At 44.7% G+C, this 11,608-nt stretch overlaps 2 protein-coding genes across 5 annotated transcripts in view; both read left to right on the top strand.

Annotated features, from left to right (window-relative positions):
- Nucleotides 1-952: 952 nt before the first annotated feature.
- On the top strand, nt 953-7,086 carry LOC102237753 (protein L-Myc-1b-like). The gene is made up of 3 exons (XM_014475436.2): nt 953-1,466; nt 2,218-2,908; nt 4,869-7,086. The coding sequence occupies exons 2-3, from the start codon at nt 2,287-2,289 to the stop codon at nt 5,663-5,665; spliced, it is 1,419 nt and encodes a 472-aa protein (XP_014330922.1). The 5' UTR covers nt 953-1,466; nt 2,218-2,286; the 3' UTR covers nt 5,666-7,086.
- Nucleotides 7,087-9,119: 2,033 nt separating this feature from the next.
- The window catches only part of trit1 (tRNA isopentenyltransferase 1), a 40,394-nt gene continuing 37,905 nt past the window's right edge, over nt 9,120-11,608 (top strand). For all 4 annotated transcript variants that reach the window (XM_023344849.1, XM_023344848.1, XM_023344850.1 and 1 more), the window contains exon 1: nt 9,120-9,306. In XM_023344849.1, the coding sequence (XP_023200617.1) occupies nt 9,148-9,306 (159 nt within the window). In that variant the 5' untranslated portion in view covers nt 9,120-9,147. The remainder of the gene's footprint in view (nt 9,307-11,608) is intronic.

The raw sequence follows: 11,608 nt of genomic DNA, 5'->3' as shown, positions 1-11,608 counted from the left end.
TAAAAATCAGCCACCATCTCCTTTCGTTGTGTTTTGAGAGAGCGCTGACTGACGGACCAGGTCACGTCTAAACTTTTGAATTTGTTTTTGAGACCCCTAACCTCATCTGCAGCTGACACCTGTATTGTTACGCAAGTATTGTTCAACGTTTTTTAAAAGAAAACAAGATGGAGACATTGAACGTTTATTGTGACTTTGTAACACCCGATAAAAAAAAATAAATTGTCGGAATCGGCAGGAAAGGCTTTTTAAACCACAGCCCACCCCTGATTTAAAAATGGTCAAATCCTACCCCCCCAAAAAATGACACAAATACAACCTGATCAGATGCAAAAAAAAAAAAAAAAAAGAAAAAAAAAAGATAAAATTATGAATTCTTTTAATTTGATATCCAGACCAACTGGGACATTTGTGAAGAAGAGATCTCCTACTGAGTCCAGAGAAGTTTGCGATAACTTTGAATCGGTCTTTTTCGTCACTGAGGATCCATTTTGGCAGAATTGTTTGAATTCAGCCATATTGAAATCTGATTGAGCATGTTTGTCCTGAGGTCACCACAGTATTTCAATTGGTTTTAAGTCCAGATTTAATCAGGCCGCTTCACTCGGTAAATAATCCAAAGGTGTCATTATTTTTCAAAGGACTCTTCATGGCAAAAGTCATGAACATTCATGAAAACTAATTCATGTTCATGACAGATGTTATGTCACGTCTACGACAGTTTCACGTCACACTTATGCACACAAAATGAAGAGTTGCCCATTTTCATTTAAAAATGAAATCAACACTGGAAAACTGCTTTTGTCTTGACTTAAGCTTTCTTTTTGTGCCATATTTCTTGACCAAAAGAAAACGATGCCAGATTGAAGCCACTGAAATGGTCGATTCTATCCATTTTACCTGACGACATCCTTTGCATATAAACTTGCTAACAACCCTTTTCAGCGTCTATGTAGATGAATTCTATGTGTGTTTACAGTTTACTGAGGCAGCAGAGTGAAACTGTGACCTCAACAACAACAAAAGGATTGCAAAAGCGCTCGTGGCTTATGAAAGGAGCATCATGTAACCTTTTTGTTTTGGGTGTGCTGCCCCTTTAAACAGCAGGCGTGGCTCCGCTTACTACGGGCCCCGCCTCCCGCGCATAACAGCCAATTCTCTGCCCTCGCTCTGGACCATATTCGTGCAGCAGTCCTGCGAAGAAAGTGACCGCAGCCGGGCCACTTGAGCGGCGGGGAGCGCGAACCGAGCGGACCGTCCGACGCCTCGCCGAGGGGATTCCTACCCTCCAGGAGCAGACGGGGAAACAGCGGGACGCTACGCGCTTCGAAGCGGCAGAGCTGGAGTCCAACGGAGCGGAGCGAAGGAGGGGAAGGACGGCTCTCGTCGCTGCGGGCTTTTGGACCCTTTAATTTTACGCACAGGACCTATGAAGACGCGGACAGGTCATCCTCTCGCAACCGCAGGTAAACAAACTCTTTTATTCAGTCGGTTCCGGTCCGCACGTGCGCTTCTTGCACAGCAGACACAGACGCGCGCGCGGACGGTCTCTTCGGCGGTGATTTAAAGTTTGAGGCTCGCGCAGCTTCCTCCGCGCTGCCTAATTAAGTGATGGGTGCGCTTCTCAGTCGCAGCTGCGCATTCTTGGAGCTTGATAAGCCTTATCGCCGAGGAGGAGCCAGATACATACGGCCGCCTGCTCTCTCCAGGCTTCCTCCAGCAGGCGGCCGAGACTCCTACCTTTACTCCAGCCGCGTAATCTATTTCAATCTAACCTAATCAGTCTATTTTGTGCTGAACCGACTGACCCCCCCTCTCCCTGTTGCCGCTCTGTGACAGGGAGCTGGTGGCGCTCTTGTTATGTAACGGAGGCACTGTTGCGAAACTTGTAGTTGTAGGTCGGAACTTGATAACTTTCAATCACATTTTCACCCAAATGATGCCCCAGAAGGACGCTGAACAAAAGCAATCCTAAATTCAGTCTATATATTTAAAAAAAAAAAAAAAAAAAAAACTCAAACCGATTTGTTTTTAATAGGGAAATGAATATACAACTATTTATTTATTCTGCCTACCCCGGGCGCAAGGGGGAAAAATAAAATATTTTTTAATGGGTTTCTTGGAGCTAAAATGTGTACATATATATATTTTAAAATATAATTTTTCTATAATTGTATAAATGAACACACCTCTAATTCAGCCTGTGTACCTCCACAGACAGAAGCACCACGGAGTGATTCACGCCCCCTCCAGCCCCCGTCACCTCACCCCGCCTGTCTGCCTCCAATGCCGGGCTTTAGCTCCGCCGCGCCTCGTTATGAAAACTGGGAAATGGACCACTACCAGCACTACTTTTACGACGACCACGATCCGGACGAGGACTTCTTCATGTCCACGGCGCCCAGCGAGGACATATGGAAGAAATTCGAGCTGGTTCCGACCCCGCCCATGTCCCCCATCCGGCTGCCGGCGGAAGGGTCGGGCAAGGTCGGGCTGCTCTGTCCCTCTCTCGGGGACAAGCTGGAGTGGGTTTCTCAGTTCCTGGGGCAGGAGGACGAGCATAATCAGCAGCCGCAGCAGCAGCACGCGCAGGAGCTGCCCTGCAAGCTCGCGACCAGCGGCGACTCCTTCGGCAACCTGAGCTCCATCATCATCCAGGACTGCATGTGGAGCTGCTTCTCTGCCGGACAGCAGCTGGAGAGGGTGGTAGGGGAGCGTCCTCGGCTCGGCGCCGGAGGCAGCGTTTTGTCTCCGTGGAAAGCCCAGCAGGGTGCCCTCGGCGACACGTGGTTCGCGGGTGGCCTGGCTGCGGACTGCGTGGACCCGGCTGCCGTGCTCAATTTCCCGCTACCCGGAGGGTGCAAGAGACAGATTTGGTCCGGTTCGGAGTCGCACACAGACTCCTCAGGTCAGTAGCTCATTTCATATTTCCCCAGTCAACTCTGTGTGTTTTTAGAGATTTGGCTTGAGACGTCGATTAAGCCTAAGACGTGAGAGTTGTGTGTCAGCAGTAGTTGGTAAGGGCTCCTCCTGACCGCATTGCACCTTGCTGCATGCAACACATGCTTGAAGCCAAGAGTGACACACCCATTGAAACATCTGCTGCTTGGCAGGAGTCCAGCAGACCAGCTGCTCCCTCTTCAGTCTGACTTATGGCAGTAATGTCTTCCCAACTTCTGTTTGGCTCCGTTTTCTCCTGACTTTTTACATGAAGTGCCTTTTAGTTGAACTTTATGCTAGTTAAAAAGGGGGGGAAAGAGAAAGCCATTTGAATCTCGGCATGTAAGATAACTTTGACAATACAAGAGTGTTTACATTTCGAACAAAACCTGTGACATGAACTCCTCAAATTATATAATGCATTTACCATTACTGTCACAGTATCAGTCTTTATTTCCACACAGAGATTTAATTTTAAAAAATTATTAACTTGTAGATGCACTGATGGATCTTCTGACCGGTACCGATTTCTGTCCCCTTTTAACATCTGATTACAAAGATGATAATAAAATCTGAACTCTGTTTTATAGATTTTTGATAAAACTTGTACTTTTTAATGCAAAATTAAATACAAGATCAACTTTTTTTTCATTCATCACAACATGGGTCTTAGATTTTTTTTATCAGATTTTTTTTTTTTAAATTTAACCCAAAAAAGCCCGTCAATGTGCAAGTTGTTGATTCATTTATTTATTTACTTTTTTAAATTCTTTTTAATTTTTTTTACTTTTAGAATTTCATGTCACTATAGTGATCCATCTTGTAAGCAAGGCGGGAAGTGTAGAAGTAGTTCAGCCAGCGGCCCGGCAGTTGTAACAAAAGAATATTAGTCATTTTGAAATCAAGACTTTTAAAACCCTCTAGATGCTAAGGAGCGACCCGACTTCATTCAAACCTTGCTTCCTCCTCCTACTCTTCCGCCCCGGTTGGAGCCCATATGACTTGAGTTTGGTATGCAGGCTGCCATGTGATCTGTCGGGGTCTGGACCGCGCGTAATGGTGTGTGGAATGTCACAAAGGGAGCCTGTTGCTGCATTCCTGTGCTCCGACAGGCTGCAGCTACTATTGTCTGCGTGTGTGTGATCCGAGCCAGCCGGGGCCTTGAATAGAGCAGGATTAGCCTTTTAGGAGGTCGGCTCGCCCCGCGGAATTCCCCTGGAGGAAGCTGGAGGTGTGTCTGGCCACATTCTGCAGAATCTTATCTGCTTCGCGAAGGTGGATGGGCAAACGTAGGGAGGGGTCCATTACAGGGTTACTCTGAGGGGAAAAACCCCCAGATCTGTACTGGGGTTTTTTTGTTTTTGTTTTGTTTTTTTGGATTGATTCTCATGAGAATAAGTTTGTGAGAATCGAGTTGATAAGAATTTAATGTTTTCTTTCCACTTGAGGAAACATTGTGGGAAACCTTTTCTCAAGCCATGCCTAGTTGAACATTGGCCAGCTTGTTTTAACAAGCTTTAAACTCTCCCCCCTCCCCATGTCTCTCCTTCCTGCCTCGTCCTCACTCTCAACACATGAATGAAGCGAGGGAATTCCTACTGAGGGGGCTGATTTAAAGGAGCGCTGGCTCAGAGTGTGTGTCTGTTCTCTGTAAGAGTGTGTGTCATGATGCATGTCATAGTTTCCAGGGGTTTTGATTCATTTTTACAGTAAAGGTTAACTGGATCATACCATCCAGAGAGAATGTGGTGGATTTTCTCCTTTCATTTGTCTGATCACATTTATGTATCCCTTCTGGGATGAGGTTGGCGGTGGTTTGGCAGTTCGATTCCCGCTGCATCTGCCAATTTCATTGTATTTTTGAACAAGACTTGCCTGCTTGATAAAGCGCTCTGCAAGTTTTAACATTTACCATATTCACTTTTCAGATAACGAAGACGAAGACGATGAGGATGAAGAGGAGATTGACGTGGTGACGGTGGACCACAAGCAGCAGCAGCAGCAACAGCAGCAACAGCAGCAGCAGCGTAAACCCCGTCGACTGGTCACCACCCGCAAACCGGTGACCATAACGGTGCGAGCAGACCCCCACGACCCCGGCACCAAGCGTTTCCACATCTCCATCCATCAGCAGCAACACAACTACGCCGCGCCCTCCCCGGACACTCTCCCCGCGGCTCCCGAGCCCGCCCGGAAGAAGGTCCGACAGCAAGTCCACGCTTCTGCGTCCCAGCCTCCCCAGAACTCTCTCCACAACCAGCCCCGGCCCGGCCACGCGCCTCTGAACTTGGACAGCAGAAAGTCTCACACCGGGGCGAGATCAGAGTCCCCCAACCTCAGCGCGTCCTCTCCTACCTCGTCCTCGTCGCCTTCGTCTCCACCCAGCTCCTCCTTGTCATCCCACCAGAGCTTGCCGTCGAAGCCCCCTTCCCGCATGTCGAGCCCCTTGTCCTCGGACTGCGAGGACACGGACAAGCGCAAGGCGCACAACTTCCTGGAGCGCAAACGGCGCAATGACCTCCGCTCTCGCTTCCTCTTGCTACGGGACGAGATCCCGGGGTTGGCGGACTGCGCCAAGACCCCCAAGGTGGCCATCTTGACCCGAGCTGCGGAGTACCTGCAGCAGCTTCACGCCGCCGAGAGACAGAAGACTCAGGAGAGGAAGCAGCTGAAGGCCCGGCAGCTACAGCTGCTGCAGCGGTTGGCGCAGCTCAAACGCTTCTGAAGGCCGGAATCGACCGTCGCCTTCACATGAACACTTGAACTGAAGGTGACTTGCATAAAGTGGGGAAAACACTGTTCACTAATCATGCTGGATTAGAGGAGTTGGATTTGTTTTTTCTATTTTTTGCTGTTTTTTTCTTTATTTTTTTATTTTTGAAAACTTTTTTTGTGGTTTGCACATCAGCTTCTGAGTGACAGAGCTATCTGGACGGCCGTTTTCCGGCTGGTTTCCTTTTTACTATCCTGAGATCTCAAGGGATTTCTGTTGGATCTTGCAAGGTGGAATTTGCAAAAACACTGCTCTCTAATCATGTTGGATTAGAGGAGTTGGATTTTTCTTTTTTCTTTTTATTTTTTGCTGTTTTATTTTTTGTGTGGTTTGCACATCAGCTTCTGAGTGACAGAGCTATCTGGACGGCCGTTTTCCGGCTGGTTTCCGTTTTAGTATCCTGAGGTCTTGAGGGATTTCTGTTGGATCTTGCAAGGGGGAATTTACTCATGGTCACTCAATATTTCTTAAATGTTACCCCCCAACAAGAACTATTAAAACGTGTCTTAAAATAAAGTTGGCATTGTCAATTGCTTTGGTCAAAGCCCCTGTTCTTTAGTACCTGGTCAAGAATGTCAAAATTCATGATTTTGCTAATAAATCTTAGTTTTTCAGGCTTCACTAATGACTATTTCGTTGTTCTTGTGACAATGACAATAAAGATTTATCTATCTCTCTAACCTGCCCTTTTTTCCCCCCTATTCTTCCCATTTTCCTTAACAGCAGTTGGTCAGTCTTTGTTTGAAACTGACTTGTAATGGAGAAGTTTGAGCGACTTTCCCTGCACCCAACCCTCCCTCCTCCATTTATTGCCCTAGTACCATTTACTGCTGCATGCTACAACAAAATCCTTGCAGTTACAGCCTCTTTTTTTGTAGCAATTTCAGAAAACGGGCTATGTCTGAAATGATTTTCAATACAGGTCATCTAAATAATAAAAAAAATCACTAAAATATTTACTGAGATTTATTGTTGTGCCATGAAGATCAGCCAAAAGGTGAATGTCAGCTTAGGTTAAAATATTGGCTTAAATATTTGTTTTTAAAAAATATACCATCTTCTAATTGAAGTCAAGAGTTCCAGCTGTATTTATTTAATCTTGCTGTCTGATTTATCTTATTTTTATTTTTTATCTATTTGATGGAATGCCTTTAGGAGCCTTTCTATGTATGTAAGCTATCCAGTTGGATGTTCTGTTTATAGATCCTTGACTGTACAGCGAAACCAAAACCTGAGCTGTCTAAGTTTACTCATCCCAGTTTCTGTAGGGCTTGTTGGCTTTTCAAAGACGACTCAAAAGCTTCTATTTTTGTTAATAAAACTCTAAAGGAGGGAAAAAAACCCCGTTGAAATAAAACACCACTTTGTCACTATGTTTTGTTTTTTCTTTTCATTGCTGAGGTTAATAGTTGGATTATGTTTCTGTCCCTGGAGTTTCCTTGCACAAGTCAAACAAGATAGTTTCCTACAAGTTTCTGTTTTGGCAAGAGCTGATTAATATTTTTGCATTTGACGCAAACGCAGCTGCCGATAGTGATTTGGTATTCTGAAACGAGTAGGATGGAGGGGGATCTGTTGTATGGTTTCTGTTTTAGTATCCAGAGGTTTCAGGAAAAGCATTGAACCACAGTCAAAAATAATCAGGTCTTACGAAACGAAAAATCAGACCAAATAGATTGGGACCACACACCTTGAAGGTCTTCAGACCAAGTGACGACAGACGGTCAACATCATCGCACCAAACAAACTCACCAATTGACCTCATGCCCTTTTGGTCATCTGACGAAATATACTTCGTCCAATCACCTGCAAACCAAACGTACTCTGACTGAACCCCATTTGACGAACCTTCAAACAACTTCAAGACAAGATGGCTTCAGGTCGAACAAACTCTGACTAAGGGACCTAGAACCAACCCTCCACCGTTAACAATTGTTACCTTCATTTGGGTGATCTTGAGTTTGGAGGAGTCAAAATCTATACTTCCTGACTTTTTCTAGAGAGAGACTGAAAAACACTATGAACTCCCATTTTCGCCATGTAGGCACTTGCAAGGTAAGTCTGGAGAAAGCTGTGACTTTAGGGTTTTGGATCATGTTTTCAGTTCATCCCTCGGTTCTACATTGACAGGAAAAAGAAAAAAAACTTCCCCCAGTGGAATCGTAACTCAGGATTGGGTGTAACATCTGGTAAAGACTGAGAAGGACTGGGTCCTCAGAACGGCTCCAGCAGTAAGATGTTTTTCTTTCAGGCATTTAGTTGGACCTTTACTGGACAGTGTCCTGAGACCCAATCTGACGTCTAATATTTCCCCAAGACCAGGGGACACCACACTGCTGACTTTACACAGTGAAGATCTTCTTTACTGTCATTCAGGAGCTTGTTTGCTTTGGACTGGTCATCTGTCCAGTCCAAAGCAATCGTAGAAACTGTGGGCATTGCTTATTTGCAATAAAGGCTCTACTTTGATTTTGGAAAAAATAATCTCGGCATTTCAGTCTCAGTATCTCATGAGCCTGTATGGTAAATAAAAATAAAGTAATGTTTTCACATCAATTTCCACGGGCTAGCTGATTGTCTGGTTTCTATGTTGGAACTTTAAGGTTGCTCTCTGAGCTCGATTAGGGGGATATTTCCTACATTGGGGCGGCTGTAGTTAAATTTAAAGTTTAAATTAGCAGAAAGTAAAAAGTAAAATAATGAAAATAAGAAAGCAAAGGAAAAGTTAATAATTGCACTGTTACAAACCAATCAGGGAGGATAGTCCTTTGTGTATTGTTGCTGTCTTTGTATGTGATAAAATCAGGCATTGGTTAAAAAATAAATAAATCAATAAAAATCAATACCGAAAGATCAAAAGTCAAAGTGTTTGAATTCATGTGCCTGATATACATCCAGTGACTGGCTGTTATCTCTTAGCGTTTTTTTTTTTCAGCTCTATCTCCCGATCCACTTTTGTTTTCCAGCAGTCTCCAAGGCAACCTCCAAGCATCTTTTGTCATGGTAACAAGCGTCAGACCTCATCACTGCTTCAGCAGCAGCAGCAGCAGCAGCATCGATAGTTTCCATAGAAACCACGCCAGCTGTGTCGAAAATGTCCCCACGTAAAGCGTTGTAAACAAACACGTGACCACAACTTGAACGCACTAACTAAATCCTCCCTCGAGGCGGTGAACATCCCGTTACTTCAAACTAGAAAAGAAAAAAAAAGAAACTGTCACAAATCAAACAGTGGAGTGTAACCGACTGAAATGTCAAAAATGATAATAAACAGATAACACCACATAATGACATGTAAAACGCAACGGCAGCCGCGAATAATCGCCAATTAACCAGTGTCGCTATAGCAACGGCGGCCCAGCTGTCTCGTAAACCACATGCGGCTTCTGCGCACGCGCGAGGGCGTCAGCTGGGCAGCGGGAGGACACGGCATCATGGCGGCCTCCAGTCTGCGCGTGCAGTGCGTCTTACGGAGAGCGACGGTCCCGTCTTTAGTCGTGATCCTGGGAGCTACCGGTACCGGGAAGTCCAAGCTGGCAATCGAGATCGGAAAGCGACTTCAGGGAGAAATAATCAGCGCCGACTCCATGCAGGTAAGAGGATTCGCTGTGTGACGATGGTGGCCGGCAGCCCACCACGCTGTAAACTGCATTCTGGAAGCCGTAGCTCAATTCCGACACCGTTTCGTAAGGAGATAAATGCAGATCCGACAGCATGGGCTTCTTAGATAGATAATCCCTGGAGGACTGCGGTTAAAACTACCATGAATCCGATTGTTTTCTGTCTGCACTACCTGTGTTGGACTCTGCAGTGACCTGATCGCCTTGTCTCACTGATCTGAGACAAGGCGATCAGATCAGTGACAAAAAAACGTTAAACCCCGTTTAAAACATGTTCTCTGTAATGCACGAATATGGACAGGATCGAGCTGTAACTGTAAACGTGAATAGTGTGCGTAAAGAAATCCTGCAATCCTAATTGAAATAGACTAGCAGCGACATCATCTACAGTGTCTTGCAAAAGTATTCATACCACTTACACAGAAATCAGAGTATGTATGTTGCAAGAAACAACAGAAATCTTGATGTACACGTTGACTGTAAAGTAGGGAAACAGAAAGCCCTTAAATAAACCCTCCATCACTTTACATGACAGCACTGAGATTTTATTCTGATAATGTGAGGTTAGTTTGGTGGTGTTGTTGTCCCCCCCACCCCCAGATCTGATAGTCTTCATTATGGCCTCACATTTCCTCAACTTCCCCTAGAACTCTTTATGTTGTTTGTTTTAAGGCTTGCTAACCCCTCCAGGACAGATTAACCAACGTCTTGTTGGGTCGGAGGGACAAGAAGATCATATTGCAAATCAGACTTCTTACAAAAATATAAATACTCTGACTAGGCAGAAAGTAATTTTTGAAAATGACAGGTAAAAGTAAAAATTGTCTATGTTTCAATTTACAGGTGACAACACATTGATATCAGTCCTATAAGTAGAACTGAGTGGATATTAATAACATTTATTTGCACGTTGTTGTTTGTGTTTTGGAACGGTGTTGGGAAGCAGTGTGAACCGTGTAGTCGATTTATTTTCAGTTTTGAAAGGGTAGGAAAAATATGTTATCAGTAAATATCAATCGGGAAGAGGATGTTGTTATTGGGACAATTTTTTTTATTGTGACCTTGGACTTCTTTTTCAAAAATGGTTAAACACGTAAGAACATACACCGGCTTGAGTTGTATAAGTTTGGACTGACTTGTGTTGAATATAAACCAGAATATAAATCAGAATCCACGGTTACATTTTGAATCGAATCGAATCTTTAAGAATTTGACATCTTCTGTCTGGAAATCTTGTGCTTCAGTGATTCAGGAATCTCTGAGTGAGAAACGGCGTCTTCAAATGATTCAGAAATGCAGAATCGTTACTGTCTCTGGAAAAATGAGCAGAAGAAAGCTACTGTTAAGCAAGACTAACGGAAACGTGGCGATGGCAGCATCATGCTGTGGGGAGAGAGAAGCAGGTCAGAGTTCGCAGGTAAAAGATTTGAGGTCAACACATGAGAACATACACCAGGCTGGCACGCCTTCCGACAACCCTACATTGTTCTGGTGGAAGCCAGAGCTACGATGTCATTGTCCAATCAAATCAAAGTCAGGTCAATAAATGCTTTGATGTCAACTCAACTATAAACACAGGACATGTGGAGCATGAAAATGTCAATGATTTGTGTCAGAATGGCCCAGTCAAAGGCCAGAGATCAGTTGATTTGGGAATGTAATTTATGCATTCCTGAAATCGCTGTGGATGTTGCCCCTGACAATAAGCAGGCAAATTGATAGACTGTGTGAACTTCATTTGTCTTTTTGTGATTCTCATGGATCCTGACTTTTTTCAGGTGGTTCCTTTAAATTTTTCTTGCGTCCTCGGACAGCTAAACCAACTTTTTAGGTAAAAGCATGTTTAATTAGGTAACAGTCAAACATGACTGTGTGGGAAAATAAATGAAGCCAAAATTATGTCATCACTTCTGATGGGCATCAACTCTCTCTCTGTGAAAACTCTCACTCTTTATTTGCTCCTCAAAGCTTGTTTTTTTTTGGGGGGGGGTGGGAGGTTCTCAGACTCTGTTGCTACAGCAACCCAAGGGCATGCACACAAAAGAAAAGGTTGGCGCAAAGGCCTGAGATTGGGTCACTTCCAGTTCTTCACACCTGTGACTGTCCAGAGATCGTTTCTCCCGAGCGCAGCGTTCAACTAATCACATCTTCCTCTTACCTCAGCAACAACACACCTCCCCCCCCTCAACTGTGCACGCATTGTCCTTGAAAGCCCGTGTCCCTGTGGGGCGTACCTCCTCCTGCAGTCACCTGGTGATGGGCAAACTGGGTCACA

The sequence above is a fragment of the Xiphophorus maculatus genome, chromosome 13 (assembly GCF_002775205.1).
Source record: "Xiphophorus maculatus strain JP 163 A chromosome 13, X_maculatus-5.0-male, whole genome shotgun sequence".
NCBI lineage: Eukaryota > Metazoa > Chordata > Actinopteri > Cyprinodontiformes > Poeciliidae > Xiphophorus > Xiphophorus maculatus.
The sequence above is the reverse complement of the archived record's forward strand: the minus strand, read 5'-3'. Positions and strand labels throughout refer to the sequence as shown.

Excerpts from the sequence above, each read along its gene's own strand:
- LOC102237753 (XM_014475436.2), top strand. The coding sequence starts at position 2,287 with ATGCCGGGCTTTAGCTCCGCCGCGCCTCGTTATGAAAACTGGGAAATG. Across the intron at positions 2,909-4,868 it reads GTCGCACACAGACTCCTCAG|ATAACGAAGACGAAGACGAT; the intron begins GTCAGTAGCTCA and ends TTCACTTTTCAG.